Source organism: Aethalodelphis obliquidens, unplaced genomic scaffold, assembly GCF_003676395.1.
Source record: "Aethalodelphis obliquidens isolate GAN/ISIS:26980383/991018 unplaced genomic scaffold, ASM367639v1 scaffold44, whole genome shotgun sequence".
Lineage (NCBI taxonomy): Eukaryota > Metazoa > Chordata > Mammalia > Artiodactyla > Delphinidae > Aethalodelphis > Aethalodelphis obliquidens.
Window position 1 is genome coordinate 13,480,763 of NW_020837988.1, and position 17,516 is coordinate 13,498,278.

The 17,516-nt window shown below is 44.8% G+C and overlaps 1 protein-coding gene across 5 annotated transcripts in view; it reads left to right on the forward strand.

Annotated features, from left to right (window-relative positions):
* The window catches only part of PITPNC1 (phosphatidylinositol transfer protein cytoplasmic 1), a 256,038-nt gene that overhangs the window by 221,844 nt on the left and 16,678 nt on the right, over positions 1–17,516 (forward strand). For all 5 annotated transcript variants that reach the window (XM_027081162.1, XM_027081160.1, XM_027081158.1 and 2 more), the window contains 2 exons: positions 13,342–13,497; positions 16,290–16,353. In XM_027081162.1, coding sequence (XP_026936963.1) covers positions 13,342–13,497; positions 16,290–16,353 — 220 coding nt within the window. The remainder of the gene's footprint in view (positions 1–13,341; positions 13,498–16,289; positions 16,354–17,516) is intronic.

Below are 17,516 nucleotides of genomic sequence, written 5' to 3' on the forward strand. Positions count from 1 at the left end.
GTGGGACCCAAGGATCTGTGTATGAATGCATCACGTTTGGGGGAAAACCTCAGAGGAGAGCTTCCCAACATTTTTCATGCCATGATATGCACATAGAAAATGATCGGTTTTGATTGGCATGTCAGGGAGCTCCTGGTCACAGAGGACCACCCCCCAGGGTCAGGAGGCCCAGTCTGCTCACCCAGGGGCAAAGGGGACCCGGACCTTGTCACACCTGTTTATCCATTCAAGGTAGGGGAGCTCTGCCTAAGCAAGGTCGATTTACAGTGTTCACATTCTAAAACCATTTTATTGTTACTTAATTTTGTAGAGGCGAAAGGAAACAGCAATGTAAGCCTGGAAGACTGCCCAATCCCCTACCGAGGGAGGGGTCAATACCTTTGATTTTCATTCCATCTGTTGAGAATCTGATACCATCTGTCATCTGTAGAGTCATACTCAATGCCTTCCTTGCCAACCAACAGTATTTTTATAATATACATTTGTGCAGTTTTCTCCTAAGTTGCTGCTGAGTTGGGGGCTGGCTTAGGATCGACCCTCATCCAAATTTATTTTCTTTCATTGAAGACCGTAATCCGTCTGACGTGTCCGTCAGATCCTCTGGCTAGATCTTGCCCAAGCCCTTTCCCAACTAGCTCTAAGAATCTAGGGCTGTGACTCTGGGATGATGGAAGTGATATTTTTTTCTCTTGAGAAATAAGACCTGACCTAGTGATTCTCTCCTCCACTTCCATTGTTTCAGACTCCAAGTACAACTGTTCAGCTTCTGCTCCAAAAATATCCAGGAAAGAATAGGTGCTATTTAGTGGCTTGTCTTCATCTTTTTTTTAATTGTTAAGGGACCCAAAGAAAGACATAGAATTATCAGCTCATTAACTTGGGCCTTATACGTTTCAACAGATTTCTCACAGAATTGCTAAACCTGACTTTAGAGGGACAGGAACTAACTTTTGAGAAAAAGAAAGGTCATTGCTAAGTTATTTTATTCAGTTATATCATTTAATGCTAACCATTCAGTAGAATAGATATTGTTTCCATTTTATAGATAGGGAAACTGAGGCTCAGAGAGTCTAAGTAGCTTGCTGACGTTTCAGGAAGCCTTGATTCAAACCCCAAAGATTGTGCTTCTCCTCCCCCACCAAGCTGGCCCCTTCAGGCAAAGCTGAAGTTACAAACACTGTTGTCTGTCTTTATAAAGCACTCTAGGAAATTTGTTTCCTCCTAAAATGTAATTCGTTAACCCGGAGTCTCACTGACCATATGAATGGAGGATCTTAGGGAAAGACAGAGTAAGTAAGAGGAAGGGCCTTTCCAGTCCCTTGGTTACCCTCCTTAGGTTTAATGATCTGATGGAAGTCGACTCCCCATCTTTTAGGAAAGTTTTCCTCCTTGTGAACATTCTAGAAAATAGTGGGTTGGCCAAAACAAACCTGGTCTGGAAAAAACAAAACGTGGCCATCCCACAGCAGAGTAATACAGGAACCCGTTAAAGAAAAAATAAAAGTCATAGCCCCCAAAGAATACACCCACAGACACCAGTTTAGGAAACATTCCTTTTCTCATTTTTATCATCCCCTCAGCAGTCTTGGAGTTAAATAACTTGCCCAGGTTCACACAGGTAGTAGTCGCTGGAGCAGAAATTCAAACCCACGCGTGTCTCATTGCAAAGCTTTTTTGGTCCCCCACTCAGTTCTGCTCCACAGAACCTCGGGCCCCACAGAGGTGCTTCTGAGCCCAGTAAACAGTGACATATATTGTGTCAAACAATGAAGATTGAAACAGTCCAAGGAATCCACTCATCATTTTTACCTTCTTTATATGTTGGGATTCCAAATAATAATTATATCTGGGAAAACAAAATGAGTTCTAAAGCTAAGATCAGTTTGAAATCTATTCCAGCTTTAAAAATGGAAATCCTTTATTGCCTTCAAATACAGAGTGATTGGCTTATTGACTATCTCTGTCCCAGTTTCTGTTCAACAAGTTGGAGGTCCAAGTTTCCCAAAACAATACCATACATGAGGGGCAAACTAGATTCAGGGACAGTTAATCCAGTGCTGATCACTGTTGCCATGTTGCAACTCATCGAGAATATTTCTTAGTCTGTTATCAGCTTTTTAAAAAAAATTTTTTTAATTGATTGATTGATTGATGGATTGGCTGCATTGGGTCTTCGTTGCTGCACACGGGCTTTCTCTAGTTGCCGCGAAGGGGGGGAGCTACTCTTCTTAGCGATGCGAGGGCTTCTCATTGCAGTGGCTTCTCTTGTTGCGGAGCATGGGCTCTAGGCGCGCAGGCTTCAGTAGTTGTGGCACATGGGCTTCCGTAGTTGTGGCTCGCAGGCTCTAGAGCGCAGGCTCAGTAGTTGTGGCGCACAGGCTTAGTTGCTGCGCAGCATGTGGGACCTTCCCGGAACAGGTCTCGAATCCATATCCCCTGCATTGGCAGGTGGATTCTTAACCACTGCGCCACCAGGGAAGCCCCTGTTATCAGCTTTTGATTTCAGAAACTTACACTATCTGTGGGCAAAATTGTATATCCTCAGTATGGATATATGATATGGTTATTAATGCTTCATAGCCTGTGTCCAAACAGCACAGCTAAGATCAGAGTGAGCAGGGACAGTCCACAACACGAAGTCCCAGCTCAGAGTCTGCCAACGGAGCCAGGTCCTAACCGCCCTCCTTTCTGGGAAGAGATTGGCTCCCTGGCTATTAGGATGCTGGTGCCTAGCCTCTCACTGTCACACAACATAAGGCGGGGTTCTCTCCAGTGGGTCTTTGAATAACTTTATTGGTTTTGATTAGAGGTGATCTTGAAAATATAGTCATATCTGTGCCAAAAGGAACAGAGTAGCTTCATGTAACAGGATATTAGGGAGCCGCCTCTTGTTGCTCTGAAATTGGGAACCAGACCCAAAGCTGGGGACAAAGAGGAGTTACAACGCCACATTCCCTGGGCAGCCGCTCATCACTGAGGCCAGGGACTCTCCAGGGCTGGCCCAGACGGCCCAGCTGGCCCTTTCGCCATGGCACCCATCATCCATCTCCCCTCCATTCCTAGTCTGTATTTGAAGATGGGGGAGGGGAGTTCTCAGAATCATTGGGGGTACACTTATTGCCTAACCCCAAAGCCATGTGACGGGAGAATTCCAAGAGAATTAATTACAGAAACTGGAGCATCTGCAAAAGAAAAAAAAAAGGCTGACTATTTGCTGAGCTGGGAACCTGCAGGTCCACACGCAGCTCCGCCATCCAGGGAGACTGGGGCGAGGCTGCAAAGTGGCCCCAGGAGTTCGTAGGGGAACATAGAGATTGATTGATGCCTGCTGCCCATCTGGAGATTTCTGAAGGAGGAGGCTTGTGGAAGGAGCCCATGGCAAGGGCTCAGATGGAGCTGTGGAGAGTGAGTCTGGGAATAGGATGGGGACGTTCCTTTGGACATTATACGAAATGAAGATAATGTACTACTTTAGAGGTTTGTAGTCAGGAGAATTCCAGGGTGTTTGCCCTGAAACCCACAAATTCTCCAATTCTCTGATACCAACCCGGTGTCAACAATTCACTTCAGTTCTGACACTACCTGGCTTTAGCATCACATAGCACAAGTTCAAGGACTCAGTCCCACAAGACCACTCCCACTTCAGATGCCAGTCACAAGTCCAGGGCCACCACATTAACCAGTATTAACTAGCATTAGCTCCTTCCCACAAAGTCAACCTCACGTTCGAGAATTTGCTGGGAAGGCTCACAGAAATCAGGAAACCACTTGACTTATGTTTAACAAACGAACATTTACTAGTTTTTTAGAAAGAGTGCAATTCAGGAACAGCCAAAAGTAAACGATGCACAGGGCAAAGGATGAGGGAGGGAGGTACAAGGTTGCACGTCCTCTCCAGGCATGCCCACTGCACCACCACCACCCCCCCACCCCGCCCCAGCACAGTGATGTGTTCACCAACCTGGAAGCTCTCCAGATCTCACTGTCAAGAATTTGTATATTTCAATCGCCAGCCTCCCTCTTCTCCCTTCCCCAGAGGTCAGCGGTCTAAGCCCTTGATCTTTCTGGGAACCAGCCCCATCGTGAGGCTATCTAAGGGCTGCACCCTAAGTCACCTCACGTATATTTCTTATACCACAAAGATTAAATGAGAGAGCATATCTGAAGTGCTTGACCCGGGCTCTGGTACCCAGCAAGCATTTGATGAACATTAGCTAGTGTGGCGACTTCCCCCTCCTTCCATCCTCCACTTTCTCCTGACCACCTCTCTCAGGGTTCTCTTTTGCCTTCGTCTCCTCCCCGCCCCCCCCAAAAGGCATCACCAGTGGTCACCCTCAGGGCTAGAGGCTGCTGACTAGTCAATGGTTTTGTGGTTTGTACTCAAATTTTCCATTTTAATCTTCCTCTTCTTCAGGTAGAGAGTTTTGAGTTCTCCCGGCCCTGAATTAGAACCGAGAAGGGCTCAGAACACCCACCAAAACACTCCCCCTGCCCAGCCACCTTTCTCTCTGCCTTTCTACATGTCACACACACCTTCTGAGTCAAGCTCCTTTAAGAGTTGCTTTGCAGAGGACTAACAGATCACTCCGTGTTTGCAGTACACGCTAGTGCCAAGAGCAAATGCTTTAAAAATAGCACTTTAGGTATTAACTGCTAACAAAGCAAGAATTGGCTGCTTCTGGCTACAATTTGCATTTGGGTTTTTTTTTTTTTTTTTTAAGCTGATGCATAGCAGGTGACCTTTTAAGTAAAGTTTTTGGCCAGTTCTCAAGTGCACTGTGATGAAAGCTCCTTAGTGCTGTTGGCTTTTTTTTTTTTTAACACCTTTATGAGACCTACCTCACATACCATACAGTTCACCCACTTAAAGTGTAGAATTCAGTGGATTTTAGTACTTTCACAGATGTGGGTAACCATCACCACAGTCAAATTTAAAACATGTTCATCAACCCAGTAAAGAAACCCTGTATGAATTTTATTTTTTTTTATTTATTTATTTTTGGCTGTGTTGGGTCTCCGTTGCTGCGCGCGGGCTTTCTCTAGTTGCTGAGAGCAGGGTTGTGGTGCGTGGGCTTCTCATTGCAGTGGCTTCTCTTGTTACGGATCACGGGCACTAAGTGAGCGGGCTCAGTAGTTGTGGCTCATGGGCTCTGGAGCGCAGGCTCAGTAGTTTTGGCGCACTGGCTTAGTTGCTCCACAGGCATGTGGGATCTTCCCGGACCAGGGCTCAAACCCGTGTCCCCTGCATTGGCAGGCGGATTCTTAACCACTGCGCCACCAGGGAAGCCCCAGAGACCCTGTATGCTTTAGCTGTCACACCCCCTATTCTTTTATCCTCAATCCCACCCCAGCCCTAGGCAATCACTAATCTTCCTGTCTCTGCAGATTTCCCTGTTCTAGACGCTTCATATGAATGGGATCCTTTAATATGTGGTCTGTTGGGACTAGCTTCTTTGAAAGCACTTTAATTTTTATGCGTATCCCTTTTAGGATTCAGGTTTAAGAAATGTTGGTCCAAATTTGCGGCTAAATTTTAGCTGGTTGAAACGGCCATTCATTGAAGGGGAATGAGAATAATACCACCTTGGAGTCATCAGGAAAAGTTCCTGAATGCAGGAAAAAATCTGATATTTTTCAGATTGGTTAGCTCATCTCTATTTGAGGGCTGAGCATTATGGTTACATAATATAGTAATTCCTAGCCAGTTACTGCTTAGCCCCTTTTCATTTAACATTTATCAAAGACTTCTAATTTCAGTTAACAGGGCACGCCCCTGTTGGCTATAGTCCTTTGTGGTTCAAATTGAAAGCGTAATTAATCACGGAGACTTTATATCTCAGTGAACGTTGGCTAATGATATTGCCTCTGAGATGCAAGCTGCGCTCCAGCCAGGTTGAGATCTCCTGCGGGTTTCTCCTGGCACCTCCCAGGTATGAGACTGATCCTGACAAACCCAGGGACACAGTTTCACATGGGCTGCACTAATCAAAGCCCTTAGCATCACCTTTGTTCTGCTTTGTCCAAGTGCGAGATGGATGAAATTTGAAGGTGTGACTGACCCCGGGGAGAGGAAAGAGGAAGCCTTCTAAAGAAGATGCGCCCGCGCGGAAGGAAGTGTGACCAGCGAGGTCCATCTGGCCCCGGGGAGAAGCCCTGGCACCAGTGCGGCTCCCTCCGTAAAGATGGGCTTTAATGACAAGGGTCCAAGTTGCCATCTGCCAAGCCTGGGGAGCACCGATAGGATCCAGAGCCAGAGCTCTCACTGGGGGTGAATTTAGAAGCCCCCGAGCTGGAGGAACTTGCAGCCTGGTGCGTTCCCAGCTAGCCAGCTGCTGGGCAGAGCGCTCAAGGCAAGAGCATTGACCGAGTAGGTGAACAAGCTGTGGAAGAGTTACAGGGTAATCTAGAAGACTTCCCTTGTGAAAACCTCTCTGACTTGGTGTTAGAGGTTGGCCTGGTTCCCCACAAAAAGATATGTTGAAGTCCTGACCCCCAGTACCTGAGAGTGTGACCTTACTTGGAAATATGGTCTTTACAGAGGTAATCAAATGAAAATGAGGTTCAGTGCTCTCTAATCCAATATGACTGTGTCCTTACGAAAGGGGGAAATTTAGAGACAGAGACAGACATGCACAGAAGGAAGACGATGTGAAGACACACGGGGAGGACGCCATGTGACCGGGGTGTACATCTACAAGTCAAGGAACACCAGAATTCCCAGCAAACCAAACCACCAGAATTAGCAAAGAGGCATGGAACAGATTCTCCTTTACAAGCCCCAGAAGGGACCTGCTCTACTGACACCTTGATCTGAGACTTCTAGCCTCCAGAACCGTGAGACAATAAATTTCTGTTAAGCCACCCAGTTTGTGGGTGGCTTACCACAAAGTGGCTGTTAAGTGGGTGGTACTTTGTTATGATAGCTCTAGCAGACTTATACAGCTAGGCTCCCCGTTAGGGAAACAAGCTCCACCCTAGCTTGGATGATTACTGGAAGGAAAGGATTGCATTTATCTCTGTGTCGTTCTCAACTCTTCAGGAGGAAGGCTTTTATATAACGCCTGAGATGCTCGAAGTTATCTGGTTTCAAGGCTGGCCCATCCTGACATGGGGAGATAGCTGCCCAGTGTGTCCACCTGCCAGGGAAGCTCCCAGCTTGGATGGACCAGCTCCTTTGTGTGCCCCTATGTGGTTCCAGAACCTTGGTGAAATCAGTAAAATCCCTTCCTTTAAGGGATCAGCCTACAGTAGGGCAATCTGCTTTGCTCTCTGCTTTGTCAACTTGGAACAGTGTTCCTGAAACATAAGAGAAAGAGGGAAAGGAATTGATTCTAAGATTGAAGACTATCATTTGTCCTTGGCCCAGAACCTAGTCATGAGAGTCCAATAAGCAAAAACCCTTTTCTTGGGATTTCTTCCACCACCATACTTAATGGACAGTGACAGGTGACAGCTTCCAGAAAATGGAAATGCCCACCCTGCCTCTCACTGACACAAGAACACCAGCATTATGGTGGGCAGCCATATTTTTTGGCACTTATTTTTCTATACACTCAACCACAGGATAACAATAAAGTAAAGATAATCCTGCAGCACTTAAGATATTCCTGCTGCCTTTCTTCTGAGGAGCTGAGATTTGAGGAAATTGAAATCTCTTAAGGATGTTTCAGTATCATGTGCTTCTTAAAGCCCTGGGATATCTCCTGTATATCATGCATCACCTGTTGGGTGTTGGGCTGGGGACTTCACCGACATTATCCAAGTTAAGCCTTGCAACAGTCCCACAAGGGAATTAGTATTAACACCATCCTGCAGATGAGGAGACTGAAGCCCCTTCTGACAGATTGTGCCGGAATTTCAGATGAGAATCCACATGGTCTAGGAGCAGGGAGCCCAGGTCTGGGAGTCAGGTTGACCTGAGCTTGAGGCCTGGAGAACTGTGGGTAAGTCAGCAATCGCCTCTGAGCTTCAGGCTCCTCGTGTGGAGCACAGAGATGACATTTGCACCTTACGGTAGTGGTTAAACCTTGGCTGTATGTTTGGATCACCTGGGGCGCTTTTGAAATCCTGGATGCATGGACCCCACCCAAGACTGATTTGATCAGAAGCATTGGGGATTTAACCGTACTCCTCACCCCCAGAGGTTTCTTTCACAGTTCTGGAGGACAGAAGTTCTTAGTGACGGTGAGGCTCTAGGGAAGAATCCTTTCTTGCCTCTTCTGGCTTCTGGCGGCTCCAGGAGTTCTGTGGTTTGTGGCTGCATATCTCCAACCTCTGCCTCCAACTTCACATGGCCTCCTTTCTGTGTCTTCTTTTCTGTCCCTTATCAGGACACTTGTTATTGGATTTAGGGCCCACCCTCTTAATCTAGGATGAGCTCGTCTCTAGAGCCTTAGTTTCATTACATCTGCAAAGACCTTTTTTCCCAAAGAAGATCTCATTCATAGGTACTAGGGATGAAGACTTGGACATATCTTTTGGTGTGGGGGGGTCACCAACCCACTACAGAGAACTTTCACTGTGTTTTCTGATTGCACCGGGTTGGGATCCAGCAAGAGTTTGGAGATGCATAATCTCTCAGTCACACTAAAGTCAAATTTTATGTCCTTTTAAAATAGGCCAGGGCTTCCCTGGTGGCGCAAGTGGTTAAGAATCCGCCTGCCAATGCAGGGCACACGGGTTCGAGCCCTGGTCCGGGAAGATCCCACATGCTGCGGAGCAACTAAGCCCGTGTGCCACAACTACTGAAGCCTGCGCTCTAGAGCCCTCGAGCCACAACTACTGAGCCTGTGTGCCACAACTACTGAAGCCCACGCGCCTAGAGCCCGTGCTCTGCAACAAGAGAAACCAATGCAATGAGAAGACTGCGCACCGCAACAAAGAGTAGCCCCCGCTCACCGCAACTAGAGAAAGCCCGCACGCAGCAACAAAGACCCAATGCAGCCAAAAATAAATAAATAAATTTATTAAAAATAAAAAAATACTATAGCAGCTATAGAAAGAAATACAAACTAGAAAATTAAAAAATTTTAAAAAAAGTTGTAAGAAAGATCGAGTGCTGTATGAATGGGGCAATTTAGATATTTATGTTCATAAACTCAAGTGAGAGAATGAGAGTTGAAGATAATAATTTCCAGAAGAATGAGTATTTGGGGGGAAGGTGGGGAGGAGAAATAGAGGGGGAGGGGAAAAGGCAGAAAGTTTGTAGTGACCAGAATACTTCAGATAAGACCCAGTGGTTTGATTTTTTAAATTGTATTAGTTTATCTATTTATTTTGCTCATTGTCATTCAAAGGTATTCAGCTGGATGTTCGTTTCTAATCTTGAGTTTTGATTAAAGGAGTCCTTTGGTAAATCCCTCTCCCGTACTTCCCTCCAGCTCTCTGAAAGTGAATCCCTAATTATAGGCCATGGATGAGATTTACTAGATGAAATCAGCAGCTGTGGATATGACACCAGACCCGCAAAAAATCAACACACTGTTGCCATAAAAAGCCCAATTGTTAATTGCTTCTTTGGCATCTGGCTATAACAAAAACACCCTTTCGCTGTTTAATATTCAAAGTAAATGTACTGGAAAGAACATTGGGCTAGAATTAGGGGAGGCGGGGATTCTTATCCCAGCTCTGTTACCAAGTGCCCATGGTTTGGGGACAAAACATTTCATTTTCTCAGGCCTCAGTATCCTTATCCATAAAACCGAGGGTATGAAGTCAAATTACCACTTCCAGTTTAAAAATCCCTTTCCGCATCTTGAAAATACAGCACACTTCTCATACCCATCTAGCCTTTTCCCAAAGCTCTGTTTCACGAATGCCTGATATCATTCTATAATTTTGTGGTTTGATCGGGAGCCACATGTGAATTTAAGTGTCTGCATAGTTTTCACTTTGCAGGCAGTACTTTTCAGGTCTTATTCAGAAGTGAAGTTTGCTGTGAGGCCCCACAACTCTTAATTGCTTTGGAAATGCAATCTGCCGGTGTTCCACGTTTAATATTACAGAGTCTTAACGTCATTCTTGAGATGTCTGGAATCTACACGAAGATTCTAGGATAGGTATCACGTCAAGATCCACAGTGGCTGGCTGAAGGAACAAGCCGAGGCTAGTCCATGAATCAGGGACTCACATTGGGGAGGGGAGCGTGGGGTGCAGCCAGCTGACCCAGGGGCCTCCATCTTCAGGCTTCTCTCAGGCCCAGTGCACAGGACCTGAGACAAGTGAAAGCAGCTCGGGCCACGGCCACACTTCCTTTGTTGACTGGGTCCTTTGTCTCTTAAATGTCTGGGTTGCCAGGAACTTTGCCCTCTCGCTTTCAACTGCTCGCTGGCACTGCAACTGTCCTTTATTTACCCAGTTGCTAACCAGAGTAGGATAACCTCCACTCAGGTTCACGAGGGTTTGCCTGTGTGTATTCTGGTCGGCCACAGCCTGGAGGTCGTGTCTTTTGAGCCTCAAGATAGTTGTCCATGTGCTGATAATCATACTCGTCACTTGCCTCTTGCGGGAAAGTCAAAGGGCAGGTGGGAAAAGAAACCAGCTTCCCCTGTTTAACTCCAGCTCTTGTATTTTAAGTTTCAGGAACTGCTTGGCAGCCGTACATTTCCTTGTGTATAGTTTTCAAGGGTGTAGCTAATTGTATGAACTTTCGGTGAGCTCTGGGAAAAAAGCAAGCAGCATTCCTTCTCTTCATCTTTGGAGATCCAGTTATTGCATCTGTTTTGGCATCCATTTGATGCTCCTGTTTTGTTATCTCTTGCTGAGTAACAATGCATCCAAGAATTTAGTGGCTTAAAACAACAATGTATTAGTTCTCACAATTCTGCCATCTCGATTGGGCTTAGCTGGGCAGGATCTTCTGTTCCTCGTGGTATATGCTTGGACTGAAACATCAAAGACGGCTCTTTCGCTCATGTGCTGGCTTCTCAGATGGAATGAGCGAGCATCTCTCCACATGGCCCTCCACATGGCAGGCTTGGGCTTCCTCACAGCATGGTGGTCTCAGGGTGATCAAGCTAGATTTTTTACATTGTGGCAGACTTCCCATTTTCAGCTTCTCTTAAAGACCTGAACTGACACAGTGTCTCTTCTGCCACATTCTTTTGGTCAAAGCAAGTCACAGACCAGTCTAGATTCAAGGGGAGGGGAAGTAGCCTCCACCTCTTACAGGCATAGTGAGGGAGGGAATTGATGGGGGCCATCTTTGGAGATTATCTCCCATAGTCTCCCTGGTGATATATCTCTTCATTTACTGGCCTTCTTTGTTCTTTTTTTTAAATTTTTTTGTCTCTGTTGGGTCTTCGTTGCTGCACGTGGGCTTTCTCTAGTTGTGGCGAGCAGGGGCTACTCTTTGCTGCAGTGTGCGGGCTTCTCATTGCGGTGGCTTCTCTCATTATGGAGCACAGGCTCTAGGCGTGCAGGCTTCAGTAGTTGTGCCACGTGGGCTTCAGTCGTTGTGGCTCGCAGACTCAAGAGCGCAGCCTCAGTAGTTGTGGCGCACGGGCCTAGTTGCTCCGCAGCATGTGGGGTCTTCCCGGACCAGGGCTCAAACCTGTGTCCCCTGCATTGGCAGGTGGATTCTTAACCACTGCACATTTTGTGGTGTAGGAATACAGGTCAGGCAGGAATTAGTCCCATGGTCTTAAACATCACATCTTTTACCAGCAATTCCAGGGTGCTTTGGAAAGGCATTGCTATCTCTGCCCTGGACTGTAGGGCTGAGCATCAGAGGCTTCACTGACTGCCTTGGGAAGTACAATAATGGCCAACATCAGTTGGGCACTTGCTATGGGCCAAACTCTGTGCTTATGCCTTTCTCATATATCATGTTATTATCATAATCTTTCTAGGCCTATGCACATAATTTCAGTAGCAGTTTCTGGGTTGGTCCAGGTGATAAAAATATAGCTTGGCAAAGTTGGTACTAAAGATTCAAAAATGCTGCCCACACTCAAGTCCCTCCCTCCCCAGAAGTACTTATTTCCTTGGGGTAGTTATTATGCATCCTTCTTTCCTTACTCCCTTCCAGAAACCCTTTTGTCAATTCTGTATTCCATTAATTATATATGTGTCCCACTCTGGTCCCTGTCTACCCCCAGACCCACCATCTTCCTGCCACTGATACAAGTAAGGAAGGACCCTGGAGGAAAGTCAGGGAACAGAGATCATCCAAGTAGAATTGAGTCCATTCTCTGAGTGGAGGGAAGTGCCCTGCAATCACACACAGGCCATACCTTTCAGACCACACATGCACCTGGTGCCCTCGCACAACCCCCAGGGCAAAGAAATCTGGTTGAGGGGAAGCATAATGTAATACCTGGTTCTGTGCCTGCCCACAGGGTGCATTCAGTAAACACAGTTAGGACAATGATTTTTTTTTTTTTTTTGGCTGCATTGGATCTTTGTTGCTGCGCGTGGGCTTTCTCTAGTTGCGGCGAGTGGGGCTACTCTTCATTGCAGTGAGTGGGCTTCTCATTGTAGTGGCTTCTCTTGTTGCGGAGCACGGGCTCTAGGCACGTGGGCTTCAGTAGTTGTGGCATGCGGGCTCAGTAGTTGTGGCTCACGGGCTCTAGAGCACAGGCTCAGTAGTTGTGGCGCATGGGCTTAGTTGCTCCGTGGCACGTGGGGTCTTCCCAGACCAGGGCCCGAACCCGTGTCCCCTGCATCAGCAGGCGGATTCTCAACCACTGCGCCACCAGGGAAGCCCCAGGATAATGATTATTATAGTATTACTTTATGCAAGAGTATCAGCAGGGAAACTCCCTGGCGGTCCAGTGGTTAGGACTCTGCAATTTCACTGCCGAGGGCACGGGTTCAATCCCTGGTCGAGAAAGTAGGATCCTGCAAGCAGCGTGATATGGCCAAAAAAAAAAAGAATATCAGCAAACCCAGAGCCAGTGCACACCCTGAAAAACCCTATTGAGGTAGTAGATAGCATTTTTTGTATTTCATTTATGTATTTTCATAGCTTTATTGGCATCTAATTTATATACCATAAAGTTCATCCATTTAAAGTGTTCAGCTCATTGGTTTTTAGCATATTTACAGAGTTGTGAGCCATCACCTTAAATCTAATTTTAGGGCATTTTCATCACCTCAAAAATAACTTCGTTCCCATAGCAGTGATCCCCATACTATCTCCCTCCCCCGGCCTTAGGCCACTTATCTTCGTTTTCCGTACATTTGCCTATTCTAGATATTTTACATACATGGAATTAGACACTGTGTCTTTGGGTGACTGGTTTCTTTCGCTTGGCTTCCCTTATTCACTTATTTCGTGTAAAAAGATGGTTGAACTTTTAAGTTATCATTTCTTTGATTTTTTTTTTTTTTTTTCTCCAGGATCCTAAACACTTCAAGTCAGAGAAGACAGGACGGGGCCAGTTAAGGGAAGGCTGGAGAGATAGTCATCAGCCCATCATGTGTTCCTACAAGCTGGTGACCGTGAAGTTCGAGGTCTGGGGGCTTCAGACCAGAGTGGAACAATTTGTACACAAGGTAAGTAAATGGACAGCAGTTCCTGGGCTATGGACAAAGTAATTGTCTTTGTTGTGAGCTGGAGTGCCCAATGCCCAACAGATGTATAAGCGCTGAGCCAACACGAGGTACCTGCATCTAGAAAACCCGGTTTTCATGAAAATGCATTTTGTCTACTGTTTAATTTTCTTCCACTAATAGATATCTTACACTTTATCTCTCATTCTGTGACCTCCATGTCTATTGGGTGAGTATGTTCAGGAAGTTGGGCTTTCAAAATATACTTCTCTCTTTGGCATCAGGCTAATCTAGTTCCAGAGAGAGGTACTTGTACTTGGTCCTTGGGTACTCAGGTTCAGACAGAAGCACAGCGTTTATCTGTATGTGCAGAGTCCCCCCAAGGACAGATCTCACTCAAAAGATTCTGCAAATGTAGACACCTGAGGTAGAAGTTGCCCCAAGAGACAGAACAGGAAATCCCAGTGGTCCCATTAGATGGTGTACCCCAGCATTTCTGCCCTTTTAATAATTCTGCTACCAAAGAATTATTAACAACCTCAAAACACAGATTTCAGTTGTATGCCTACTTTGACTAAACATGTTAATGTTGTAGCAGGAACCCATTTGGGGTGATGATTTAAGTTTGTTAGGGGCTTCTAACATAACTCTTATCCTTATGGAAATTAATGGGAAATACAATGTTGAGCATTGCCCTTTGTAACTCCTATTTTCATGAAAATAAATACTATCCAAGTTGTCTCTACATTCCAGATAGGCTGGATATCTGTTTATTTTTCCACTTAAAAACTGATAAAGAATAGCTTTCTGAAATTCTTTTGGGGGCACTGGAATTTAACCTTAATGCACTGAGCTTTTTGTTACTTAGATGGATTTATCTACTGATCTTGGGGGCAGTTGACAATAAAATATGTAAATCTTGAATTTGGGTCCAAGAAAGAGATTGAACTTGGGCTCCTGATAATAGCAGACCCTGGAGCAAATTTGAAGCAGAGAAGTGTACTGATCTGCTGAGCTCCAGAATCCATTCTGCCCAGCCCGGGGTGGGAGCCAAGTGGCACACAGAGAAATCAAGTTCTGGGACCTGCTGTGTCCCAGGTATTAAGCAGGAAGACAGTCCGGGCTCTCAGAGTAAATATTTTCCAGCCTCAGCTCTGGGTCGAGCTCCAGCTATATATTCTTGACTTCCTACAACATCCCACCTTTTTTTTAAACCCCAAATGATCTCCTCTTATCAGGGCCACTACCATAGTATGTTTTATTATCTCCTCTTCTCACAAAGCATATTTAGATTGCCACAGGGCTCACTGCGTTTCTTTTCTAGTTTTGAGAATCCATTTCTTTAAAATACTTGCAAGAATTACGCTCTAGTAATAGGCATTCCCATTGCCCATTTCCAAATATAATGAAGTGTTATCAACACCCCCAAAACACACCTGCTGTGGCACATGAGCCACTAATGAGTATCTGAGGCTAGCATTTGCATGGGTTTTAAGTGCCAGGGATGCCTTTCTCTGAACACCTTTGTGTTTGAAGAATCTATTCACAGTTAAGGGGGAAAAATGTTCGAAAGGGAGCCATTAGCACATTATTGAATTCTTGTTTCCAGTAGACAGCTGTGTTGTGCTTAATGCAATAGGGTGTATTTACTGATGCCTCAATGCAGTTCTTTTGATTTCCATGAATTTGACACACTCAGCACTCAAGTGTGTATGGCTTCATGTTGTTTCTTATTTTCATTACATGTTTCCTCCTTCCGAATTACAAAAGCCTCACTAGATATCCAGAGGCCTGGAGTAATAAACACTTCATTATGAAAGCTTCCCTTGTTCCTGCAAATTCACTGAATTAAAATCCTTCATTTATTGAAACATGCTTGAACCTTCTGCAAGAGGTTTTTGACAATTGCTAGATTTGTTTGGCAGGAAGAAAGGAATGTTGGAGGGAGAGCGTTGAGTATCTAAGAAATGTAAAAAGGCATATTTACAGAAGAGAGAAAAAGAATACCGTGAAATAAAAGCACATAAATGGTATATAACACACAAACCCTCTAGAATTATTTTTCTTAGTCTTCTATTGCCGTTATATGTCACCGTAAGAAACAATTTCATTCCTTTTGTCTCCAGTTAAGTTCATTATTCCCATTACTTTCTACTCTGGTTCAGGTCTCTTATTTCATCTCTTTCAAGAATAGTTGACTAAACTGCTCCCCCCCCCCCGCTTTTATTACATGAAAATCAAGCCTAGAAAGATATTTACTTCTCTTGAATCCCACACCTTCAATTATTTTTAAAAAAAATTTAGCAATATTTAGGATACTTCATTAGAAAAGAGAGAGTTTTAAGTGCTTTTGGCTTAGAAGTGACTTGCTACCCGGACAAATGTTCTTGATTTCCAACATTTATGACCTCCTGGCACCACTGAGACGCACCCTTCCACAAAAGAAAAGTAGAACCTGTTTTAGGTAAAAATAAATGAAGAGAAAAATCTTAAGGTGATCAGTCCTAGAGATTCAGTCCAGTCACTGCTGTGTGACTGCCAAGTCGTTGTCATTAGTGTGAACAACCTCCAGCCCAACTTTCAAATAAGATAAAGAGATTAATTTACAGCAAGTGTATGGACACCATGGAAAGGGCTGAGAGTAAGTATGTCAGCCCCTAATTGTCATCACATATGGCCAGAGGGATGGAGAAATTTGTAATTGCCAGGATTCCAAGAATTGGGAACCATCCCTTTTCCAGATAGTTTTCATCAAACCTCGTATTCTGTCAAACATCCTTCTTTTGCTTTTTTAGGTGGTCCGAGATATTCTTCTGATTGGACATAGACAGGCTTTTGCATGGGTTGATGAGTGGTATGGTAAGTCAACTTCCCCAAAATGACTCATAGAACAACTTCATAACATGTTGGCTTGGGCTTTCAGTCCATCTGGCTTCAACTGCTACCTAGAAAGACAACAACAAAGGCAGGGCTATTGCTTCCTGTATTGGAAACAGCACTGTCCATGGGACATAATGAAGAAAAATGTAGTGATAGAAGCTTGGTCTAAAATAACCACAACACTTAGTTATTGACTAAGTAGGACCTCAGCATGTTTGATGCTTACATACTTGATAATGCAGGGCTCCATAATTCTCTGTTGGATGGGCTTCAAACCCATCCTGATTTATCCCAAACTTCAAGATCAGTGCCGTGTGAAGCATCATATCAAGTGAAAGCAGTCCTTTGATTTAGAGACTATTGGAAACACTCCCTCACCAAAAACATAAGGACTCTGTAAGAATTCAAGGACAAAGACATTGGTACCACCTTATTTCTAACTGAGACTATTGTTCTGACTTGTTTTAAAATGCTTTGGGAAGAATTAAACAAGTTCTGTATATTTTCAGTAAATGGAAAGAAACAAGGTTTGTTTCATCCCATGATGGATGGAGGACCCTTCCCATATCCCCAGTGCTATCATTTTGTCCACATGAATCCTTGACATTCCCAGAATCAGTCATCGGAGGCTAGTGTCCTTGACTATAAAAAGAAACAAACTATAAAAAGAAACAAATGTGACTTGGGTCATATCTGATTGCCTAATGAAATGCCCTTCTCCTTGGCCTTTTCCTAAGTCACATTGAATTTGTTCTCAGTGTAACCTAGATTGCATTTTGGTGCCTTTCTGTCATTGTTCCACCAATCCCTTCCCTCCTCTTAGCAGAAGGTATCAAATTTGAAGTGAAAAGTTACATTGGACTGAATGGGCAAAGACAGTGATTGTTATTAATGTTAGCTGTTTCTGACCACATTTCAAAAGACAGGGTTCTGTAGGCTATGGGAGTGCTTTTTTTTTTTTTTTTTTTGCACAATTTTCCCAGATCCACGTCTTCTGAAAAGCAAATGCATCTTTGCATCTTCCTGGGTTTGCTCAAATGCAGACCTCTGGAAGAGACTCTTTGGAAAGATCATCATTTGCTTTCTCTTATCACATACCCCGAGGATGCTGCTCACAGGCAGCCATATCGTCACGCCTCCTG